The sequence below is a fragment of the Tachysurus fulvidraco genome, chromosome 22, assembly GCF_022655615.1.
Source record: "Tachysurus fulvidraco isolate hzauxx_2018 chromosome 22, HZAU_PFXX_2.0, whole genome shotgun sequence".
In the NCBI taxonomy this organism is placed as follows: domain Eukaryota; kingdom Metazoa; phylum Chordata; class Actinopteri; order Siluriformes; family Bagridae; genus Tachysurus; species Tachysurus fulvidraco.
The window spans coordinates 11,511,210-11,536,748 of record NC_062539.1 but is presented as its reverse complement, the minus strand read 5'-3'; the positions used below and the strand labels follow the sequence as shown (position 1 = coordinate 11,536,748).

Genomic DNA, 25,539 nt, shown 5'->3' with positions numbered 1-25,539 from the left:
TCCTTTAAGTCACCAATTTATGCAACAAATATAGATTTATGTCTTCATACACTTGTTCCACATTGGAATGCAATGTATGTAAAATTATGTTTATATAGCTTTCCACAAACCTAATAACTAGAGTGTATATAAAAATAAACAAATTAAATATAGCCACCATCCTCAATTTATTTGTTTTGTGAAATTTTGCATAAACTTGAGCAAGCATTGTGTAATCAGTTGCAAACCCCCCTGAAATATTGCCATGTTTTGATCCTTATGACATTGTTGCTCCATGTTTAACTACATTCTAAATGTAGTTACGATAAATGAAATAAAAAGCTAATTATGGAATGGAAATTTGTAGGTAGGTCAAACGTTGCTCAGCACAGGTGCACACGTACACTAGCTGGCATCCAGCTGTTACACAATGCTTGGAGGGAGACTGAGATTTATAAAATCCCATTTACATCTGTAACTAGCATGTTACTAGCATGTACTGTAAGACACAGTTTGCTTGTGAAACACATTTAATTGTGTGATTGCAGACAGAAAGAGAAAACTTAAATAACTTAAGAAATGAAACTGCAGTGTACACAGTTCTACTATCATTTAGTCAAATTAACACTGATTCTACACGCCATCCACTCTCTTACTCATTTTCAAGAATTTATTAGAAATATTTAAGATAACAATTTAGCTCACTTAGATACCTGTGCACAGTGCAGAAAAGTGCAAACTAAAATTACACTGGTTTACGAAGTAAAAAAAAAAAAATTACAGTTGGATTATGCAGGAAATAGCAGGAAATCAGTGTTTAAATGTAATTTTTTAAAACATACATTATAATAATTTCCTGCTATTGAAATTGCAAGCTAATATAATTTGTTTGGTTGGTTTTATATGCCTAATGCAATTAAAGGTTGTCCTTTATTTTGCACATATCTCTTTGGACATGTACAGCTTATTGTCTGTGGCTGAATGAGAATACTACTGTAATAAATTACTGTGTTTAACAGTCAATGAACTGACACCCACACACACACACACATATTTATATCATATATATATATATATATATATATATATATATATATATATATATATATATATATATATATATATATACATACATACACACAATATATACGTATATATCTCTCAAGCTCAAGGTTTAAATGAAAGACTTCAGACTAGCTTGCAATTCTGTTACGTTGAGCCACTACCTCAAGTTACCATTTTTGCAGGACCTAGACCTAGTACTTACAGCTTTAAAAAAAATGACACCAACATTGTTTTGTGTTTTAATTAAAATATCTTTAATTTGGACATCAAAATTTGCCATGAGTTACTTTAATTAAGTGTGAGACAAAAAGTTCCTCAGTACAGAAGAACAGCGACAGTGTAATTAATACTTTTGCATCTTGCAAACATTCACTGGACGTGAAAGGTATTGTAGCATTTTCCTATTGGGTTTAACTGATAGGCTTAGTTTAGGAAGGAGAGAAAAGTTTGCATAACGCATGATTCAGCTTCGATTGCATACCCATTCCTCCTTTCTACATGGTTTGACATCTGATAATGTTTAATCGAATCACTTAACTAATCATTGAAGCTACCAAGCAAGTGGGCAATCAGTGGGATGACAAAGTGTGCGAATGCCTACAGCATCTTCTTAGTTTCTTGTCACACTACTGACAGAAAAAAGTAACCATAATAGAGTGGTGAACTTGTCTTTGTGTGTGTGTGTTTGTGTGTGTGCACAAGATGGACAAAATTGGCCCTTTACATTTTTTGTGTATGTATAACAAGGACATAGATTTCATACAGACCATGTGGAGGACAAAGAGTCTATGTAAATGTGTAAGAATAAGAGAGGTACCAATTCCATTGAGGTATTAAATCCAATACTTTACAAATTCTATTTATTGTAGTGTATTTCTGGAGGGGAAAAAGGCACCAGCAGTGGCACATAGAGGAGCTGGAGACTCCACTTGATTTTCAGGTATGCCCTGTCTATGCATTTGGGTGTGTGAATGTGTGTGTATCTACACTAATCTCTCATATTACTACTTTCTCCAGAGACCTGATGGGCAAGGTTATTGCTTTCAGGCCATTGCTGGGGCAACTGCTGCCACGGCTTAGAGCAGGTCCAGTTGACATTGCAGCAGCATGGCAGTGTTCAATGGGGCGGGGTAGGAAGACAGGGCAGGAGCGTGTGCGAGCATGACCTTTTTGCCATCCTGCATGGCACATCAACTGGCTCACTGTGTCCAGTGGGGATACAGGATGTGTATGTAGGTGTCCCTGCTCATCACGCCGCTTCAGTGAATACCATGTAAGGAAGATGAAGAAGAAGCCTAGAAACTTGAGGCTGGCCGCCAAGCCAAAGTAGACGAACCGCAGTGATGTCACATCATACTCCCAACAGGATCCATGAACACCACAGTCCTGCTGCCAGAGCATACAGGTGGTGTCAATCACGGCACCAAAATATATCGGAGTCGGGATATAGGCTGGAAAAGGGCAGAGAATCCAAATATGATCATTTGTTGTATATATTACGGCATGGTTTTTCCATTTAAACCTATTCTAACCACTAATCTATTTTTTATTATTGAAATTTCATTGTATAGGTTTACATCTTTGTAACCCAAATCCTGACAGTATAACAGTAAACAGAGAGAAACATGTCGGTCATAAATATGAAAATATGAAAACCTAAATCTGTTTTAATATTTCTATTTTGGCTATTTTTTCTAACCTTGTCTGCCTACAAAAATCACATTTTCCAGGAACCAATAAGACACAGTGCTAAATTTGACCGTATGAAAGCTTTTCCCAGGCTGTCACACAGACAGTTTAGCCTTTATGAAAACTGTGTATATTCTTTATAAAATATAAGTGTATTTTTGTCATACCAAGAGTTCTAAGAAGAACAAACTGCATTCCCAAAGCAAATGGTCTCTCCTGCTCTTCAACAGACCTACATGGAGACAAAGAAGTGTAAACATATATAGTGTATACATATACTGTATACAAAATCACTGTTATTACTGGTATATTAATAATACTCGGTATACAGGAACTATTATGCCTGTGCTAAGCACTTTAAAACATTAAAACTGTTTGTCATCAGTTTTAGAGAGAGAGAGAGACATACCTCAGGGTGACTATGATGGCAGAAGGCTGCGCACAGGCAGTTATGAGGGTGACAATGAAGAGGAAGATGAGGAAGGTTATGAGAGTCCCACAAGTGCGCTCACACTTGCCAGCAAGCGCATAGCCATTCTCATTAAGATACGTCTTTACGATAACCACTTGCAACTCATGATTTCCTCCAGATGGAGTGATTACCTGTTTGCTTTGTACACAAGCACAGTCTGAATAATTCCTGATCTGAAAAAAAAAGAAAAAAGAAAGCCCATCATAAACATACATAAAATGTATATGCAAATAATGTAGACTGCAGAGAAAAGAGAAATAGGTTTCATGTACAATTACAGAATTCATTGAGTTTTGAGCTACAATTATGAATATAATTATATAATGAGACACGACACTGAGTTCTGGACTATTCAGTTCCACAGTGAATTTCATGCAGATTTCACTTTTTTTGGTTTAAAGTGGTTTTTTTCTGATTTACATTCAGGTAAGAACGCAGATTTGATATTTGAAGGGTTATTATGAGTTAATTTCAACAAACACTCATTTAAAGAGACAGATTTATGTGCCCTCACTCCTGTGCTGTGATTGGAGACACCATTGCAGCCAGCCAGACAGGGGTTAAAGTACGTTATTCCGTCAGAACCACATACAGGAGCGTACTCATGGATCCGGCAACCACAGTTAACATTACAGCCCCCTGTTAGGTTCCGATGGGACAGAGTCAATGTGGGCCTGCGGACAAAAAATACAGATCAATCCTTTACACTGGAACATTTTGCTAAAAAATAAAACAAAACAACTAATTTAGCTTATGCTGAAAAGGAGCTTAACAAAGCTTTTAATAAAGAGTTATTTATAAAGATCTGAGACCTTGTAATTCTCAGTTGGTTACTGCACCCCTTCTCAACAAACCAACATCAAGTTTGTGTTTTAATATTGAACCTTTCTCCAAATGTTTTAGGGGATTGGACTGGATCTGTGTATATCTGTGGCACTCTGAATCCACAATTTTTTTTGTCACTGATTTCTAGAAAATAAAAGGAAACTGTTCTGTAATGAGTCCTCCACCAGTTAAACTCTCAATCGTTTAAGTTAAATAACCAGAAATTAATGAATAATCACTGAGGTAAGTCGTGGCCTAATGGTTAGCAAGTCTGACTCCTAACCCTAAGGTTGTGGGTTCGAGTCTCGGGCCGGCCACGACTGAGGTGCCCTTGAGCAAGGCACCGAAGCCAAATTCTGCTTTGTATTACTAGTATTTGTTTGAAGTGCAGAGTTTGGAGAAACTTTGTACAGCTATTTTTCATATAGACACAGAGCTGGTTTACTCTCAGTGACTCGTCTCATTCTCTAAGCCTGATACACACCCTCAAGATCAATGCCTGGAGATCAATGCCTCCAGTAGAAAGATCAGGAAGCCCACTAATGGTACAGGCTGATAAAGCCTCTGGGTAAATCTGTGTAGCATACAGCTCAAATATAAAAGAGATGAATTTAACTGATGCCTATAAAAAGATATCAAATGCTTCCAGTTTGAAATTTCCACTGTCTAAACTGGCATTATGTAAGCATCAGTTATGAGAAACTGTAGAATTCAAGAAAACTCTCAGACAGAACAATCCAGAATACCAACTGGAAGGTTTGGAGAAAGGAGCAGCAACTGACTAAAAAAAACATTATGCAACCTGTCAAGATTGAGATATCTACTAGCCAGTGGCACAGGAAACATTGTTTGGGTAGAAACTAAGAATGTATAACAGAACAATGATCTAAAACACACCTCAAAGTCCACCATAAACTACTACTAAGTACTAAGGTGAAGCTTTTGGAGTCCCTCACAGTCCCCTGACTTAAATATAATTAAAAATGAAAATTGTAAGAAAATTGTAAATCATCCCAGAACTAGAGGTGTTCTGTAAGGAAAGAAATTCTCCTAGATTCCAGAAAGGGGGTGTCGTTAAAGTTAAACTTATTACGGCCAATTATGCATGTTACAATTTTTAAACTTCATCAAATATAACATAGTTATCCATTAATATTTGCAACAAAATGTTTTTGAATAGTTTACTATTTCTCGGTTTAGTCAGGTCCATAAATATTTGGACAGTAACATTTTTTTTTGTCATTTTGCCTCTGTACACTGCCACAATAAATTTCAATTCAACTTCAATCAAAATGTTACTGAAGTTTGGATTTTCAGCTTTATTTCAAAGGGTTTAACAGGAAATATCACATTGACTGTTTAGACTTACAATTTAGATTTAATAACAGACATTATTACAGGCTCAAAGGTATTTGGACAAGCTAAATATATATTTATATATAAAGAATATTTGTAATACTTTGAGTAATTCCTTTGCTGTCAACGAATGCCTGAAGCCCGGAACTCTTAGATCATGGAGCATCCATAGTTAGTGGGTCTTTCTGCCTTCACATTTGTCTTCAGTAAGCAAAAAGCGTGCTCAGTTGGGTTGAAGTCAACTGACTAATGTCTGAGGGTCAATGGCCCTGCTCAGGGACCCAACGTGGTGAACCTAAGATTGAAATTCCCAACTTTCCAATTGGTAGGCCTACACCTTAAGCAGTCCCCACATTCTTGACTTGGCTAGGTGATGTGAAGGGTTTTTCTTCTTCACCAAGGGAAGAATTACATGATTATACACTTTAGATGTCTTCTAGACCTTTTGGTGTTGCTGAGAACCAGTGCATACTTTCTTTTTAAGAATATACCAAATTGCTTCAAGAATAAAGAGACAAAAACACCTAGACTGTCAGCAATAAATATAAACGAGACTATTATATATTATTTTTTCAGAACACATGCTCTCCTATTTTTATTAAATAAAATGTATTACGCTGCAATAGAGCTACAGCACACAGAAAAAATTAGCAAGTGGTAGTAAGTATGTAATATTCTTACCCAGTAGTGTAGGGTATGTTGATTCCTCCTAGATTAATGCTCTCACAGCCAACAATGAAGAGTGTAGAGAAACAGAGCAGAGACACTCCACTACAGATCATGGCCAGTTTGGCTGACTCTCTTGCTCCTAATTTCAGCTTCTTAATAATATATCCTCCCAGTACTATTCCAACACCAGCACTGGGCACAATTACCAAACCTGCAGCAGAGATGTGGGGCAGAAAATAAACATGACAAGGTAAAACATTTGAAGCACTCTGTGTGTGTGTGTGTGTGTGTGTGTGTGTGTGTGTGTGTGTGTGTGTGTGTGTGTGTGTGTGTGTGTGTGTGTACACGCAATCACCTGTATAGATACTGGCACTGGATGCTGGAACCCCAAATTGAGATTCAATAAACTTAGGGATGAAAGTGATGAAGGCTGTAACAATGGCACACTCTGCTGTGTATGACAAGCTGACAAACAAAAATGTTACATTGCTCAGGATACGAAGAGCTGCCTTGGGCAAATCTAGAAGGATAAATTGAAAGTGTTAAAGATACATGGCAGACAAAAAAAATGAATTAAAGTAAGATCATTAAACAAAATAAAAACTCAAATAACGAAATGTATGAACTAATCTGATCAAGTAAAAACTTGATATGGCAGATTATAACCATTCCTTAGAATATACTGCCCTCTAGTGACAACAAAAAAGACAACAACATCCAAAATCTGCATCATCATCTCAACATGCACAAAGCACAGTTACACACGTAATACAGTTGCTCCTCTGTCTGCTAGGTGCAGCTTTTTTACCTTTGATGTCTTTTCCAAAGCCAATGGAGGAAGAGACGCCTTGGCTCTTCTCTTTCATCACCTCATCATCACTTGGCAGGTCCCCCACACACTTTTTCTTCCTGTTGCTCTTTTTCTGGCGAGGGGGGAGCTTTTTTGGAAAGGCAAACATGGGGAATATCACTAGCAGCATGGCCACAGCACAGAAAAGAAACCCACTCCACCTAAGGAAAAGACATTGGGAAGTAGACAAATAGAGCAAGATAGATAGAGGTAGCAGAAAGTCGAGAGAGGGAGAGAGAGAGAGAGAGAGAGAGAGAGAGAGAGAGAGAGAGAGAGAGGGAGAGAGAGAGAGAGAGAGAGAGATATCGCGTTATGAATAAGAACCCATCACCACAGAAAGAAAGTAATAGAGAGATAAGTCTTTAAAACCCAAGCTTTACAAAGAAATAGATGACAGAATAACCAAAATGATATGAACTGACGGTTGCATTTAAATTTTTAATGTAGGCCTGCAGCAGTGGTGTCAAAGATAAAAATTAAATTACATTAATCTGCATTTCGTTTGCTTCATCACATAGGTATTTTGTGGTCATAATTAAAACAAACTCTTAAAGGAAAAAAAATACAAAGTAAAATTTAGCTTTTTGATTTTTGCAATAAAATGAGTTGCAAAAATAAAATAGACAAATATGTACTTTAGTGTGAAAATGTTAAGTAAAAATGCAAATTATCACTGCTGGTCTTTTTCATTTTTAAGTTCAAGCAATATGTTTATAATGGTGATTGAATGGGCAATGGGTTAACCGGTTAACACTCTGAATGCAAAGCTAAACAGTTATAACTTAATCAAGCAAATGAGTGCAGCTCACAGCAGCAGGCAAGAAATGGCTATATATACATATACACTTTATATACAGCGAGCAAAATAAGTGTTTGAACACCCTGCTATTTTGCAAGTTCTCCCACTTAGAAATCATGGAGGGGTCTGAAATTGTCATCGTAGGTGCATGTCCACTGTGAGAGACATAATCTAAAAAAAAAAGGTCCACTGATGGAGCAGTCATTAGAAAAAGCATGAAGCTAAACATGACGGTCAATCTCCCTCGGACTGGGGCTCCATGCTAGATCTCACCTCGTGGGGTCTCAATGATACTAAGAAAGGTGAGATATCAGCCCAGAACTACACGAGAGGAGCTGGTCAATGACCTGAAAAGAGCTGGGACCACCGTTTCCCAGGTTACTGTTGGTAATACACTAAGACGTCATGGTTTGAAATCATGCATGGCACGGAAGGTTCCCCTGCTTAAACCAGCACATGTCCAGGCCCGTCTTAAGTTTGCCAATGACCATTTGGATGATCCAGAGGAGTCATGGGAGAAAGTCATGTCATCAGATGAGACCAAAATAGAACTTTTTGGTCATAATTCCACTAAACGTGTTTGGAGGAAGAAGAATGATGAGTACCATCCCAAGAACACCATCCCTACTGTGAAGCATGGGGGTGGTAGCATCATGCTTTGGGGGTGTTCTTCTGCACATGGGACAGGGCGACTTCACTGTATTAAGGAGAGGATGACTGGGGCCATGTATTGCGAGATTTTGGGGAACAACCTCCTTCACTCAGTTAGAGCATTGAAGATGGGTCGAGGCTGGGTCTTCCGACATGACAATGACCCGAAGCACACAGCCAGGATAACCAAGGAGTGGCTCTGTAAGAAGCATATCAAGGTTCTGGTGTGGCCTAGCCAGTCTCCAGACCTAAACCCAATAGAGAATCTTTTGAGCTCAATAGGAGCTCAAACTCTGTGTTTCTCAGTGACAGGCCAGAAATCTGACTGATCTAGAGAAGATCTGTGTCATACATTGTGATTTCTGTTTTTTTTTTTTTTTAGATTATGTCTCTCACAGTGGACATGCACCTACGATGACAATTTCAGACCCCTCCATGATTTCTAAGTGGGAGAACTTGCAAAATAGCAGGGTGTTCAAACACTTATTTTCCTCACTGTATATATAAACAGTGGTGTGAAAATGTATTTGTATTTGCCCACTTCCTGCTTTGTCACACTTGATGTTTCAGATCAAAATCCAAACCCGCATCTCCCTGTGTAAAAAAATGTTTGCCCCTAAACCTAATAACTGGTTGGGTCATCCTTAGCAGCAAGAGCTGCAATCAAGAGTTTGTGATAACTTGCAGTGAGTCTGTTACAGCGCTGTGGAGAATTTTTTGTCCAGTCTTCTTTGCAGAATTGTTGTAATTCAGCCACATTAGAGGGTTTTTGAGCACGAAACACCTTTTTAAGGTCATGCCACAGCATTGTAATAGGATTCAGATCAGGACTTTGACTAGGCCACTCCAAAGTCTTCATTTTGTTTTTCTTCAGCCATTCAGAGGTGGTCTTGCTGGTGTGTTTTGTATCATTGTCCTGCTGCAGAACCCAAGTTTGCTTTCATTAAGCACAGCAAGTCTTCCGGGTCCTGAAGCAGCAGAACAGCCCCAGACCATCACACTACCACCACCATATTTTACTGTTGGTATGATGATCTTTTTCGAAAATGCAGTGTTACTTTTACGCCAGATGTAATGAGACACACACCTTCCAAAAAGTTAAACTTTTGTCTCGTCAGTCCACAGAGTATTTTCCTGAAAGTCTTGGGGATCATCAAGATGTTTTTTGGCAAAACTGAGACGAGCCTTTATGTTATTTTTGCTCACCAGCAGTTTTTGTCTTGAAACTCTGCCATGCAGGCCATTTTTGCCCAGTCTCTTATGGTGGAGTCATGAACACTGACCTTAACTGAGGCAAGTGTGGTCTGCAGTTCTTTGGATGTTGTTGGGGGTCTTTTGTGACATCTTGGCTGAGACCTCGCTGAGCTCTTGGGGTAATTTTGGTCGGCCGGACATTTGTGGATAATGGCTCTCACTGTGGTTCGCTGGAGTCCCAAAGCTTTAGAAATGGCTTTATAACCTTTTCCAGACTGATAGATCTCAATTACTTTGACCTGCGTGTGGCTAGAGAAAGTGATCTCAGGTGTGATAAACCACAGTTAAAGGTGGGGTCTCTGATTTTTGAGAAATGCTTTAATAATCTGCGTTGGGCCCACAAACTAAACAAAAAAAAAAAACGTGTAGCCAATGAGCAGAAAGGGGCAGGGCTTGTCAATATGGGCAGAGAGAGTGTTCAGTGCGCATGTGTGACATTAGCAGAAAGCGGTTTTAACATAGACATAGAGGATAAAAAACAAAGAAAGAAAGCGAAGAAAGGCTTACGATAAGGCCAGAAGTAGGACGTGTTAATATAGGATCAGCTTTCCAGCGCTGGAGAGAACTTAAGGAGCAGGAAGTTGGCGCATATTCACAGATTGGAGTTTCCCGAGTAAATAACTCCTGAGCTAAACGCTGTTACTACACAAGTAACACTCTTTTCTATCGTAGTAATGTGGAGAGGCAGCTACAACCGCGTTTTGTGTAGTAACAGTGTTTAGCTCAGGAGTTATTGACTCGGGAGACTCCAATCTGTGAATATGTGGCCTGTGAAATGACTTTAATTAAGACGCCGAGGCGCTTTTTTCCTTCTCTATAGGTGAGTAACGGTGTTTTGCTTTGTTACACAGAACTAATATATGCCTTTGTCCTTTGCATGATTATGCTTGTGTGTCATTTTTGCTTGTTTGTTTATTGTTCTTCCCTTCAGCTATGATAAAGACACATTTCTTTCCATTAGTTGCCTGGGTTACGTATGTATGTGTGGGCGGAGCTATCAATACAGGGGTGGGACCCATTTGGGTTAGGGGCGTCTTTGTTTTGGTGATTTTATATGTCGACATTGGCTTTCAAACTTCAGAGACCCTGCCTTAAAGTTATGTTTTAAAGGGGGGGCAAACTCTTTTTCACACAGGACCATGTAAGTTTGTATTTTGTTTTTTCTTAATAATAAAAACCTTCATTTTGTGTTTACTTGTGTTATTTTTGACTAATATTTAAATCTGTTTGATGACCTGAAACATTAAAGTGTGACAAACATGCAAAAATCAGGAGGCAAGAGGGCAAATACTATATATAAAAACATATATAAATATATAAATACATATATACGTATATACTAAATATCAGCACCCACTTGTTTAAATTAGTAGACTGGAAGTCAGAAATAATAAAAATAATACTGATAAAAATTAAATGACAGTGATAATTTTGATGCATTCTGCATTCATCATTTCATTTCATGTTTGTGCACAGATATGGGAAAAGAAATGGCAAATGTGTTTTTTTTTCCATTTCTGCTTTTTTAAATTTAATTTTATGTTTGGCACATAATATCTCCAAGATTTAAATCCTTTGAATGAAATTAATTAGAGAAATGAACATGTAACCGTTTGCATGTACAGTGCTCTCCAGAATTATTGGCAAACTTTACAAAAAAATAAATAAATAAAAATTCTATTGTTCTCACATATGCAGGTAAGAACACAGTAATTGCACTCAGACCAAACTGGTCCCATCTCAGTGGGGTGTTCTTGATATGAAGCCAGTCTAACACTAACATGGTTTCTTTTCAGTGAGAAAGCAAACCGATTTTGAATACTGAATACTGGTAGTGAACTAAACATGCCGTGAGTTTTGATGACATTTTTCTCAGCTTGTGTCTAGAGGAGAACTGACACAAAGTACAGAGCTACATTCTGAGGAAATGAATCTTCTGAATATTTGGAAATTTGTTTCCTTTTTTCTCGTATTGTATTTCTTGTTTAATTATGTGCATCTGGAAAACCAACCAAGGAGCAGAAAACCCAAAACTGTCAATTTATCTCTGATGCTGAGGTTCAGCAATCAGACTAACAGGTGTGAAAGTGCCTTAAAAGTGTGTGTGTGTGTGTGTGTGTGTGTGTGTGTGTGTGTGTGTGTGTGTGTGTGTGTGTGTGTGTGTGTGTGTGTGTGTGTGCGCCTCTCACCAGTTTCCTACAAAACGGGGGTCATTCTGGTCAATGTTCACAGCAGTGTTTGGGTCCACATAAAATCCAATCAGAACTCCACCCAGCAGGTAGCCGGCAGCTGGACCTAGAGCTCCCATCACATACATGATAGCTTACACACCCAGACACACAAACACACAAACATGTATTATAGCTTGTTGCTTGGAATTCTAATGCATACACATATTATATTCTAATAAAAACAAGTCGAGTAGAGAGAGAACAATTTTACTTTGCTAATTAATATGAGAAGTGAAGGCTGCAAGTGAATTCTTTATTTTACAAAATGACACTTCGTTCAGTTTTAAATTCACTGCAAAGTGAAACAAAGACCTTGTATTATCACGTTGTACTAGATGTTTGATTCACCATATGTTCTTTTTAACAGAGACCTAAAATATATCAAGGCCACAATCAAACACTCAATAGTAATAAAATAAAACACTCAATAGTATAAATGTTTTTTTAATCAGCTGATCAATTTTCTGATCAGTGATGTACATGATCAGATACTATAATGATTCCTCATTCCATCACCATGTTCAGTGAATCATAACCCATCACTGACCAATCACATAAAAGGAAATCTTAAAGGAACAACATAAAAACAACAACTAACAAAAAATCTTGTAAAGGCAGCTCTGTGTTACTTACCCAAGTAAAGTGATGCATTCTCTTTTTTCACATTATCATCCAGGTAGGTGGGTCCAAGGGTGTAGATGGGCGTCGATCCCATGCCAATCAGAATCTGAGCACAAATAAACAGCGCCACATACAGAGCATGCTCACTGTCTTCCTGGTCCCGTGGACATGCCTCAGGCCCTTCCCTCCTACTGCTATTGGTAACGGTGCAGAGCCCCTCCCCCCGTCCTGTGGTGTTCAACTGCTCCAGCTGATAAGGTGGAGAGATGAAGTGAGGGAGAGAAAATAGTGCAGCACCCACAGCAATGACCATTCCTCCTATGGCAAGCCAACGTGGCCTCCGACCGCGTCCACCGAAGTAGCTGATGAAGACGACAATGAGGAGACTCCCTATATCAAAACAGCTGACCAGTAGACCAGATTCTGAACTACGAAGACTGTAGCGCTTTTCTGTAATGAACACAGAAAACACACACACATACACACACAAACACACGCAGTAGTTCAGTAGTTATCTGACAAGACTTTGTTGTACAGGTATCTCCGAAACAATCTGTAACGTCAGTGTGGCTGCAGTTTTCCAGTTCAACTAGGGACCCACTGCCCTGCACAGTGACAACATTTTCCTTTACCCTACACTCAAAACTGAAGTAGTGGTGTGCATGAGTATTATAATTTAAGTGTAAAACCTGTTAGCCATTTAAGGCACCAGCATTTGAATTGGAATCCCAGTAGGTCCTGTATTTGGACAGTGAATCAATTTTCATAATTAAAATGAAGCAATAGACATGTGATTCATGTTAAATTTTGAGATGTAACAATAAAATCGCATTAACGTTCATGAAATGCACCAAATTTTACTCGGTCTTTCCATTTTCACAGGCTCAAAAGTAAATGACTGCTAATTTTCATGGCATATTTTGGCCTGTAATGTGTAATTATTTCTCAACAAATTAAAGAGATAAAAAGCCTGGAGTTGATTCCAAGTGTTGAATTCGCATTTGAAAGCTGTTCATGGGAGATATTGATACCAAAGTGGTGTTGATGCAAGTGAAGGAGGCTGAAAAAAGTTAACAGATCTATCAGAGAAACTTTAGAAGGAGCCAAAGCAAAAATTTGGTTCAGTCTAAAATAAAATGACTGCACTAGTGAGTTAAGCAACACCAAATGGCCTGTAACTGGATGATAACAGAACATCTGGTCAAGTCAAAAACACTGTCAAGGAAATACGCAGATCAATGTCAAATTTTGCAATCAAGAGACGCCTTCATGAATGTACAGAAAACCATTGGGAACTTCTCAACGGGATAAAGCATCTCTAGTAAATTTCAGACTAACTTCAGGCAGTCATTGGGTGCAGAGGATTTGCGTCCGAGTATTAAAAATTATTCTTATAACTATGTAAGTTTGTACAATTTGAAGAATGTGAAAATGGAGGGATTGTGTAAAAATTTTACTTCATTTCAAACCCACTGATTTGGTGTACAAAACAAAATGACAAATATTGTGTCACTGCCCAAACATATAGATATATTCATTAGTCTCTACATCTACATGAAGTAAGTAAGCAAATGTAAAAGAGAAAAGAAAAATTAAGATGTGAAAAAGAATATATTTTGGTGCATAGAAAAGCTGTTATTGTGTAAATGTTCAAGTTTAACATCCTAAGCCAGAAATATTTAAGTGGTTAATTCCGAAGTACAAAGTTATATATATATGATATATCCCCTGCTGCTATGCTATTTAGAGATATGCTAACATCTCCGAAACAGAGAGACAATGTTTAATAATAAAACATATTTTAAAAACTACTCCTTTTTTAACCACAGTTTTCAAAAGAATATCATACCTAGCATCGGGGTCAGCCCTGCATCCTCTCTAAGATAAAAGTTCCTGTATTCTCCTTGGCCACAGTTGCTCTGAGATTGGTCCTGAACCACTCTTAAGCTAAGATTCTTAGCTTAAGCGGAATCTTAAGGGCCCTGGTGTATTCACATTGCATACATGGGGAAGAGATGACACCAGGTTGTACTTTGTGCTGAAGACAAGCCAGCAGGGGCAGTGTGATGACATGGATCCGCTGGGAAACCTTGGGTCCTTTGCATTCATGTGGATGTAATTTGAAATACATAAAACCAATGCACTAGCTTTCTAGGATCATGAAATCATGTCATTATACTGTATTTCTCATGTAATAACATACACACAAAAGCTATTTATATTAGAATCAAATGACAAACAGACCTCAAGATCTTTAACTGTAGCTTTGGAATTGAAAAAAACAATCATCAAGATCTATACAAAACCGTTTTCCTCAGTTGACTTAGTACCCAACTACAATACTTCAGTTTTACTCATTTTTTAATTCTTTTAACACAATTTGACTGTTGTATATGTGCTACTGAATTAGCCTTACTGTGCAGTAAAACATGGATATGGTACACCTTCAGTACTACTGCAGTATTCTGTTCTGCACAACGACTGAAATACTAATAACTAATGACTAATAATGCAGTTTACTGGTTTCAATTTATATTTATATATATTTATATATAGGTCAAATCTGCCTTACACTTGACAATAAAACTCTTGAATCTAGATTGAAAACTATGCAGTACAATTAAAATCTCTCTGGCATAAAAACAAAGTACAACTGCGATACGCTCACCAGCCGATTTATTAGGAACACCTGTACACCTGCTCATTTATGCAATTATCCAATCAGCCAATCGTGTGGCAGCGACAGATTGTACAAACTCATGCAGATACGGGTCAAACGCTTCAGATGTAAATAAGCATCGGAATGTGTAAACTGTAATCTAACTCATCCTTCCCATTCTGATGTTTGGAATGAATATTTACAGAAGGTCTTGAATCTTCCCTGAATAATGGAGGTTATTATAACAGCAAATGGTAAAGCAATTCACACCAACAACAGACAGGTGTCCACAGAGTACATGTACGTGTCTTCTCCCATGTCATGCACTCAGATGTAAATGAGTCTGCAAATGTTTGGTTTGTTAATGTGATACTTCACAAAACACTGATTATACTGCACTTTTTTCAACCACCAAATACTTGATTATTATACTCTATTACATTATTATTATTTATCAGATGAAATTCATTTCTCCACCCGGGTGCTCACTGGACACATCTCTGACTAAGACAGAGCAGCGGCTTAGAGTATAAAAGGAACAATAATAAAAGCATTATTGTTTGCGTACCAGACTAAGGAGCCGAATCCGAAAGATTGTCAGATGTCAGCAGTCGGGAATCTGTGCATTAATGGATGATTAGGACCCATGTCAGGGTCTCAAGTCTGCATTAGTTTGATAACATTCATTCATTCATTCATTTTCTACCACTTATCCGAACTGCTCGGGTCACGGGGAGCCTGTGCCTATCTCAGGCATCATTGGGCATTAAGGCGGGATACACCATGGATGGAGTGCCAACCCATCGCAGGGCACACACACACTCTCATTCTTTCACACACTCACATACTACAGACAATTTTCCAGAGATGCCTATCAACCTACCATGCATGTCTTTGGACCGGGGGAGGAAACCGGAGTACCCGAAGGAAACCCCCGAGGCACGGGGAGAACATGCAAACTCCACACACACACATGGCGGAGGCAGGAATCGAACCCCCAACCCTGGAGGTGTGAGGTGAACGTGCTAACCACCAAGCCACCGTGCCCCCCTAGTTTGGTAACAATATCCATATATTTTCAGAAATGAACATTTTTTTATTGTTTATTCTTTACCAGGAAATTTACATGTCTGAATTCCAGGAAGTCTGTTATATAAGATGTAAGTTCCATTGGAGTATTAATACCGGGCCTATAGGAAACCAGATGAAAGCAGTAGGGGAGAAATAAGAAATAAAGAATTTTTCTGACTGATGAATACAGAAGAAAAGCTCAATGTAAAAGGAGGAGAAATTAGAGGACTGAGGGAAAGAGACTCAGGTTAAAAACATAGCAGGGAACTCAAGGAAAGGAGAAACAAACTGTTTACCTATAGTGGTGATAACGCTGCTGAGGTAACCGGATACCATGAGCGACTGAATGAATGTGAGGTAACACATATAGAATAAAAAACAACGTGAGTCAGAAAACAACACGCTCCAGTAGCGCCTCAGGGACACGCGGGCGAGCTGCGGGGGCATCAGCGCGGAGACGCGGCGGCTCCTCGCGGACACACCGCAGGACCCCTCGGGCTTGGAGCTGGAGCTGCTCTCCGCCGCTGACACCGGTGTTTTACCTTCTGCAGCCGGATTTTCAGGCCCTTTAGTCTCGTTAAGCGTAGGGAGGCTTTTTGATTTCTGCGCCTGGAGAGAATCCTCACTCATATTAGAAGAAGGTTTGACACCTGCACCCTCATCCAGGTCTCCACGGTCCATGGAGGACATTCTGAAGAAGGTTTTCTAGGATTCTGTGGTGTTTTTCTGTAGCAGGTCCCTACACAAAGATGCGGTTTGGTGTCACAGAGAATATTCGCCATATACTACAGATGTTCTCCTGTAGCTTTAGAGGCGACTCAAAGCCCAAACCCTGGTGTTGAAGGTCTCAGTGACCAAAGCGTAAAAAATCCCGAAACAAAGCTGAACATCATCCAGAAATCTTTACATCATGCAGCGTAGATTAAACCCACACGTGTCATGTCAGTTATCAGTGCCAGATAAAGCTCTTGTTAGACACTGAGTGGTGTTTATAGGCAGTAGCGCTGCAGATCAGCACTTTAGCGCAGTTAGCATGCTGCAAGCTGCAACATCAACACAACGTCCCGACAAAAACAACACAAAAGGCGCCTCGTGTCAGACCGACCAAAGGTATTTCTCCTCTCAGAGCGAGCAAATCCATCCCACAATCGAATGACGGACGTTTGTTTATAGCCACATTATAACCGGAGGTTATTCGTGCTCTTGTAAATACGTCCTTGATACAGGGGTCGCGTGAATATCGGTGTTCACGGTGCGTCGGTCGCGGGAGGAACGCACTCACTGCGGCGTTCAGTCAATTATGTGGAAAGCCAGTGGTATCAAAACATGTCGAGTCAAGTCAAGAAGCTTACTGTATATTGGCATTTTAACTATATATAGAGAGCTGTTGCAGTACACAATGAAATGTGACAATCATGGTTTCTCCAGGGCCATTGTGCTGCATAAAACAAAGACAGAGCTATAAGGACTTAAGTAAGTTACATAAAGTAGATACAAGACAGTGCAGGACAAAAGGCAGACAGTGCAAGTCAAAAGACAGTTCAAACAAACAATACAAGACAAAAAGACAGATAGGCAGTGCAGGACAAAAGACAGTGCAGGACAGGACAAACAAAACAGTGCAAGACAAAATACAGTGCAGGACAAGACAAAAAAGACAGTGCAGGACAAAAGACAGTTCAAAAAATTAATACTATATATATATATAATCAGGCATTTGTACTTGAAAAAGTTGATATATATCCCATCCCGAATTTTTTGATAAAAATGGTACCAACAAATAAAGTTGTCAGTTTATTCAGTATCACACAATTGATTTCATGTAATATTTTCATGCACTAAAGCAATATACAGTCATGATATGAAATGAAATATTTCTCACAGAAAAGTATTGCAATTACACATGTTTTGCTATACACATGATTATTTTCTTTGTATGTATTGAAACAACACACACACACAAAAAAAGAAGAAAAAGCAAATTTGAAATAATTTCACACAAAACTTAAAAAAATGGGCCGGACAAAATTATTGGCACCATTTCAAAATTGTGGATAAATGAGTTCGTTTCAAGCATGTGATGCACCTGTAAACTCACCTGGGGCAAGTAACAGGTGTGGGCAATATAAAAAGCACACCTGTAAGCAGATAAAAAGGAGAGAAGTTTACTCAATCTTACTCAAATGTGTGTCTGTGTGTGCCACACTAGGCATGGAGAACAGAAAGAGAAGAAAACTGGCTGAGGACTTGAAAAACAAAATTGTGGAAAAATATCAACAATCTCAAGGTTACAAGTCCATCTCCAGAGATCTAGATGTTCCTTTGTCCACAGTGCGCAATATGATTAAAAAGTTTGCAACCCATGGCACTGTAGTTAATCTCCCTGGACGCGGACAAAAGAGAAAAATTGATGAAAGGTTGCAATGCAGGATAGTCAAGATGGTGGCTAAGCAGCCCCAAACAAGTTCCAAAAAAAATTCAAGCTGTCCTGCAGGCTCAGGGTGCATCAGGGTCAGCACGAACTATCCGTCGACATTTGAATGAAAAGAAACACTATGGCAGGAGACCCAGGAGGACCCCACTGCTGACACAGAGACATAAAAAAGCAAGACTTCAGTTTGCCAAAATGTACGTGAGTAAGCGGACATCTGTCTTGTGGACAGATGAGACCAAGATAGAGTTTTTTGTAAAGCAAATCATTCGACTGTTTACAAAAAAACAAAAAAGGATTTTGGGTCGCAATGTAGGGCAAAGTGTCAGAAATCTGGGTTTGTGTCTGAGATCATGGATCTTCCAGCAGGACAATGACCCTAAACATACTTCAAAAAGCATGCAGAAATGGATGGCAAAAAAGCGCTGGAGAGTTCTGAAGTGGCCAGCAATGAGTCCAGATCTAAATCCCATTGAACCCCTTTTGGAGAGATCTTAAAATTGCTGTTGAGAAAAGGCGCCCTTCCAATATGAGAGACCTTGAGCAGTTTGCAAAGGAAGAGTGGTCCAAAATTCCGGGTGAGAGGTGTAAGAAGTTTATTGATGGTTATAGGAAGATATATTGATTCAGTATTTTTTTTTCAAAGGATGTGCAACCAGATATTAAGGTAAGGGTACCAATAATTATTTCTGGCCCATTTTTGGAGTTTTGTGAGAAATTATGTCAAATTTGCTTTCTCCTGTTTTTTGTGTTGTTCTAATACACACAAAGGAAATAAACATGTATATAGCAAAAAATGTGTAATTGCAATACTTTTCTGTGAGAAATATTTCGGGGTTGCCAGCACTTTAGGCCATGACTGTATAACATGACTGTTGTTAATTTTTCTAGCTTGTAACCAGAACTGTACCATAAAATATGCTTATTTTTACTGTAAAAGCTCTGAATGTGGTTAGTGATTGGTGTAAAGATCACTTTGATTGACAGCATGATGGATATAGTGCTGCTGCAGTCTGGTGTAAAATACACAGTGATAAAGTTGATGAGTCTGAATTTTAATGAATGCGAATGAAAGGTAACTACTACTAATACTACTACTAATTTGAATGAAATAAGTTTTCTTATTAGTGTCAACTTATTAGAGCCCTTGCTTGTGTGTTTTTTTTTTAAATTAATTATAAATTATTTATTACTATGTCTAGGATGCAAATCCTTGGCAGCCTGCACTGAATTTGTACCTGCATTAAAATTTGTTCTGTATTATTATTATTATTATTATTATTATTATTATTATTATTATTATCTATTTCACACTGTGGTTTTGTAGAGTCCATACCTCTAGACCATATGTACAGTGGTCAGTGCAGTTTTGGTGGTTTTAATGATATGGCTGATCGGTGTATGTTCCCAATTGTTCATAATCCATTTGTAGACCCTTCTGTCAATCTTTTTCTGCTTCTGATCTTTGGCATAAAGTGACAGTTTTTAGAACAGGACATTCACATTAAGGCTCTGTAGGGTAACTAATTTTGGAGTGGGAGATGCTCTGAAATCACCCCCACCCATTAAACTCTGGAGTGTCCTCTATACTTGACCATCTTTGGATAAATTCCTCATTCGAATCAGGTCATCTACTGAATAATCTACAATAATTCCATATAAATTCTATAAACATAAAACTACTACTTTAATTCTTGAAATCTCATGTTGAAATGAATCTTGTGATGGCGAGACAAAACAGACTGATGGAAAAAATGGGATGTGGTAGTCTAGTGGTTAAGGTGCTTCTACTCATTGGAAGGTTGACAGTTCGAATCCCAAGTCCACCAAGTTGCTGCTGGGCCCCTGAGCCAGGCCCTTAACCCACAATTGCTCAGTTGTATAAAAATAAGATAAAAATGTAAGTCGCTCTTGATAAGTGTGTCTTCCAAATGTAAATGTAAAAATCTGTGAGTGACATCTCTGAATAACAAACAGGACAGAAGCTATTGAAGGAAGACTCTCACATTTGACTCTGCTATGAACATAACCCTCTGTGAATTATTTTCTGTTCAGTTCATCTGCTGACTTGATAAATCCATAGAAATACTAGAAATATTCAACCACTTTTTCTTGAGATATCACAAGAAAGAGAATGTTGAAAGGATGCACAGATGATAACAGGCATAAAAATGACAATTACAACTTGTAATTATTAAATTACAAAAAACAAAATTTTAATTTACACATTTTCACCATTTTATGAAAGAATATTTCCTTCTTCCTGATGATGCAATGCTGTTAACTCTGGGTAACTGCAATGGAAGAGGCAAAATGGCTGATATGATTAACAAACATGTTTATAAAACCTCTTATTTAAGATGGCAATAACAGTCTTAACACAAATCATAATACATTAACTTCACAAGAACAGAATTTGATCCTACTTCTTCTGTTCACCAATCATTCTTTTAGTTAAGGTTAGTCAACTAAAATAGTCAGCAGCACATTTTTATCTTCAGGGAACAGAAGACACGTTGTTATATCTGCTAATTCAGGTTTGCAGAATGTTCCAGTTTCCCCAAAACCTATTCTATATTCTATTCTATAATCCATATCTACTGGACTATTATTCTATCCTGTGTCTATTCTATTATGCTATTATCTAACGGCAGTTTTTTCACAGTTGTCTCTAACCTCATCATTTTCTTTCATATTTTTAGTTGACTAGAGCTACTTAGCTATAGTTGAATATTGATTGCTATAAAGAAAAGGATTTCAGTGGTCTAACATCAGTCTGGCATGTAGGTCTATGATAGTTTGTATGAAATTTGGTAGTAAAAGAGGACATAAATTTGATTACATTACCAAATATTCACTGCAACACCAGGAAATATACATAACATAAAATACATTTGTGTTTTTAACTGTGAATGTTTGTTATGGTGGTGGTCACAAGTTGCTCTTCCACTTTCCTGGCTCTCCAACTAGAAATATGCAAAAATAAAAAGACACAGAAATGCTTACATAGTAAAACTGGAAATGTAACCGTTAATCATATTAAAACAGATGGACTGGACAAATAAAAGTCGAGTAATTATTCATTATTAAAATTCAATGATCTATGCATGGCTCTTACCCAGGCAGATCTTTCCCTCCTTCTGTAGTTTTTTTAAGTGATGAACCAAGTTGATTTCAGCAACTCTATGTAAGTGCTCAGGGGTGTCCTAATAAAGAAAATCAAAATACACAAAATACATAAGGAGCATTAATCCAAAATCCATGTGATGACATAAAGCCAATCAGTAGACACCACAACACCTTGTACACCAGTTTAACCAAGGCAGAGGAACTGAAGGTAGCTCCAGGGTTATCTCTCAGCACGGCCTGAATTTGCTGCTCACGGCTGTTGCGATGGGAGATGTACTCCCGAATCTTACTGCATGCACTTAACACCACAGGGCCATGACCTGATGAGGGACAGAATAAATTGCTGCAGTTAGGGGGTAATGATGCACTCCAGTCACTAAATATTTCACAATTTTTTTTCATTCAAATTTCAGAATATTTTGAACAAAATCTGTATGAAAATATTATGACTAAAAGGAGTCCTGATTTTCACTCCTAAAAATTTGCTACTGTTTTCACATATCTTATTCCTGATTTCAACTGTCTTTGGTTTGGTATGGATGAAAGTGAAGCTACGGCTCTCTCTCAGCCAATGTGCTTTACATTTGACCTCTATGGTTTGTGCAGAGATGGGCCTTCTGGTGTTCAAACAGTGTAACTGCATTACATACGTACTTAATAGAATGCTTATTTGCACTACTGCACATTCCCACAACGGCTATCTAATGTATGCACTGCAATGCATTATGTCATGATGCATCTTTACACCTCTAGCTGGGTGCATTATAAGGTAGTAGGTGTGCTGTACTGAGAGCTACATTGTTACATGGAAGCAAACAACTATCAAAAATGTTCTATTTCTTGTCAAACTTTTTACATAAGCAACACAGAGACAACAGCTGCAATAATTGTATTGTGTCTGCAATAATGTTAGATTTAAAGGGAAAGTTCATCAGAAGCCATCAAGAAGTATAACGTCCACGTCCTTCCAATATCATCTGCTCATTACAGATTAGATCCTGATAACCAAAGTTTCTTTGTGACACTGTCAACTGCAAAGGAACTATATAAATAAAATGTAAATGAACTTAGTTAGATGTACAGTACAGAGCCTCGAGCATCTATTTTAGTGGTAACTGTGAGGATGTAAATGCAGCATAATTTTTTAAAATGCATCTAACTGTGTTATTAATGATTTTACTTCATGACAGCTGTCAAAACTGTCTCACACACTGACACACACGTAAACACACCTGGATAGATAATGTCTGCGTTGATGTCAAGAAGTTTCTGAAGTGACAGCATGTAATCATGTAGGTCCTCAAACACAGCTGTTCCTTCCCCCAGAATGCAGTCTCCCGAGAACACCGCTCCCTCCTCCTCCAGATACAGAGCCATGTGGTCATCGGTGTGTCCTGGGGTGAATAAGACCCTGCACATATGCATTTAACATGTACCCATCTTGTACAAACATGATTATTGTTGTCACCTGTATAGTGTACACACTTCCCCTTCCTCTGATATACTCACCTTAACGTGGCTCCCTCTGTCTTTATAACATCTCCATCCTTAAGGTATGTGTATTTTTTCTTCTCTTGTCCAATTGCCTCTGGCTGTGGAGGAGAACGAGGGAGTTTACTCACCTGCAAATCTGAATCACACACATATACATACAATCACACAAAATAAAGACTCAACAGTATAAACCACATTCATTTCATACAACATTCAAAAAAACCTGAATGCAATATTATCAAGGGCTCCACAAATTCTAGCAAAGGGTTTGAAAGCTAAAAACTATTTCCACTGTTTTCTGGCTGTTTGTACAGTTTAGGGTGCCAACTGAACCTTCAACATTCAAATGTAATTCTACCCAGAGAAGCTAAAGAAACTTGCTTTATGTTACGAACATCGTATGAAGGGAAAAGAACATGCATTTAGGCTACAGAGGTATATGTGAAGCTGGAAAATATGCATGTCTTAGATTCCATTCTGTATATGAGTGCAGTTGTACGTGTAAATCTCTTACCTGAGTGTATGTCTGTAAGGATTTCAGGAACTCCTCCTGTGTGGTCATGGTGCCAGTGTGTGACAAGGATCTCCTGGATGGAGGACTCACTCTGGCACAGAGCTTGCTTCAGATTAGAGATGTACTCAGGGACAGAAGGTTCCCCGGTGTCTATTAACACACGCCTCACACACACCCATACAGCAGACAATCACATGAATAAACAATAAACATTTTAGTATTTATTAACAAATCCATCACAAAATGACCTAAAGATTGTTTGATAGGATGCGACACTGGTTGTGTCCAGTTCTTCCAGTGGTGTAAGATCAGACCACAATATAAACACACTGGTTTTGCTCATTTCTGTTCTAGTATTCTGTACTAGATATATAACCAAAATAAAGCGTTCCTGAAAAACGCTTGTTTTTGACAAATTTCTTTTTGTAAGGACACTGCTAAAAAGCACATGCCCTGCTTTCATCCAGTGTCTGAAAGCCACATATAAATATTTTATAACAGTCATAATAAAAACAGACACACCATCTAGACATTCTCGGGAATGTGGTGCTTTTCAGAGACAATTCGACATCTTAAATTTCACAATCCAAAAAAGTTGCAGAAATATGCACAAAAGAAATACTGTATTTAAGAAGAATAAAAAATCTAAGTAATTATTTGAGTAAATGAAATTTATTTACGTTGCTTGCCTGCAAAATAATCTACAAATGCAGGCAACAAAACTTAGGTTACAATCCTCCATACTGTTTTGTATTTGTGGACACATTGTGACATAAATCAAATGTAAATGCAAATTGTACCCTGTCTGTATAATGTCTGTACACTGTCTGTACCATTTCTGTACACTGTCTGTATAATGTCTGTACACTGTCTGTATAATCTCTGTACACTGTCTGTACCCTGTCTGTATAATGTCTGTACACTGTCTGAATAATGTCTGTACACTGTCTGTACCCTGTCTGTATAATGTCTGTACCCTGTCTGTATAATGTCTGTACACTGTCTGAATAATCTCTGTACACTGTCTGTACCCTGTCTGTATAATGTCTGTACACTGTCTGAATAATGTCTGTACACTGTCTGTACCCTGTCTGTATAATGTCTGTACCCTCTCTGTATAATGTCTGTACCCTGTCTGTATAATGTCTGTACCCTGTCTGTATAATGTCTGTACACTGTCTGAATAATCTCTGTACACTGTCTGTACCCTGTCTGTATAATGTCTGTACCCTGTCTGTATAATGTCTGTACACTGTCTGTACCATTTCTGTACACTGTCTGTATAATGTCTGTACACTGTCTGTACCATTTCTGTACACTGTCTGTATAATCTCTGTACACTGTCTGTACCCTGTCTGTATAATGTCTGTACACTGTCTGAATAATGTCTGTACACTGTCTGTACCCTGTCTGTATAATGTCTGTACCCTGTCTGTATAATGTCTGTACACTGTCTGAATAATCTCTGTACACTGTCTGTACCCTGTCTGTATAATGTCTGTACCCTGTCTGTATAATGTCTGTACACTGTCTGAATAATCTCTGTACACTGTCTGTATAATGTCTGTACACTGTCTGTACACAGGTCTGTATGTCTGTATGCTGTCTGTTCAACAGGTTTCTGTGCATGGCATCGGACATGCTAAAGCAATGTTTTAATTATGACATTTTACTAGCCAATTCATTTTCTCTTCAACAAGAGATTAAAATAGAAAAGAGAAAACATTTAGTCTTCTTTAAGTGTTTGTAATGTGAGGTGTTTGGAGTTGCTGACAAACCA

General features: G+C 38.2%; 2 protein-coding genes across 3 annotated transcripts in view; both read right to left on the bottom strand.

The window, feature by feature from the left end:
* Window positions 1–2,001: 2,001 nt before the first annotated feature.
* On the bottom strand, window positions 2,002–17,498 carry slco5a1a (solute carrier organic anion transporter family member 5A1a). 2 transcript variants are annotated; one of them, XM_027137931.2, is made up of 11 exons: window positions 16,488–16,620; window positions 14,311–14,558; window positions 12,474–12,911; window positions 11,799–11,931; window positions 6,864–7,066; window positions 6,411–6,575; window positions 6,068–6,266; window positions 3,720–3,879; window positions 3,143–3,378; window positions 2,901–2,965; window positions 2,002–2,495 (listed from the first exon to the last, which is right to left on the bottom strand). In XM_027137931.2, the coding sequence occupies exons 2-11, from the start codon at window positions 14,315–14,317 to the stop codon at window positions 2,041–2,043; spliced, it is 2,061 nt and encodes a 686-aa protein (XP_026993732.1). In that variant the 5' UTR covers window positions 14,318–14,558; window positions 16,488–16,620; the 3' UTR covers window positions 2,002–2,040. The 2 variants fall into 2 exon arrangements, with proteins under 2 accessions (XP_026993732.1, XP_026993729.1); XM_027137928.2 differs by lacking the exon at window positions 14,311–14,558 and having other exon boundaries at window positions 16,488–17,498.
* A 3,312-nt stretch (window positions 17,499–20,810) lies between these two features.
* lactb2 (lactamase, beta 2) overlaps window positions 20,811–25,539 on the bottom strand; it is a 5,824-nt gene continuing 1,095 nt past the window's right edge. The window contains exons 2-7 of the mRNA XM_027137927.2: window positions 23,760–23,923; window positions 23,261–23,381; window positions 22,984–23,162; window positions 21,923–22,071; window positions 21,741–21,828; window positions 20,811–21,588 (exon numbers count right to left, since the gene is read on the bottom strand). Of these exons, the coding sequence (XP_026993728.1) occupies window positions 21,554–21,588; window positions 21,741–21,828; window positions 21,923–22,071; window positions 22,984–23,162; window positions 23,261–23,381; window positions 23,760–23,923 (736 nt within the window). The 3' untranslated portion in view covers window positions 20,811–21,553. The remainder of the gene's footprint in view (window positions 21,589–21,740; window positions 21,829–21,922; window positions 22,072–22,983; window positions 23,163–23,260; window positions 23,382–23,759; window positions 23,924–25,539) is intronic.

Excerpts from the sequence above, each read along its gene's own strand:
- slco5a1a (XM_027137928.2), bottom strand. The coding sequence starts at position 16,881 with ATGTCCTCCATGGACCGTGGAGACCTGGATGAGGGTGCAGGTGTCAAA. Across the intron at positions 11,932-12,473 it reads GAATGCATCACTTTACTTGG|CTATCATGTATGTGATGGGA; the intron begins GTAAGTAACACA and ends TGGGTGTGTAAG. Across the intron at positions 6,576-6,863 it reads CTTTGGAAAAGACATCAAAG|ATTTGCCCAAGGCAGCTCTT; the intron begins GTAAAAAAGCTG and ends TTATCCTTCTAG.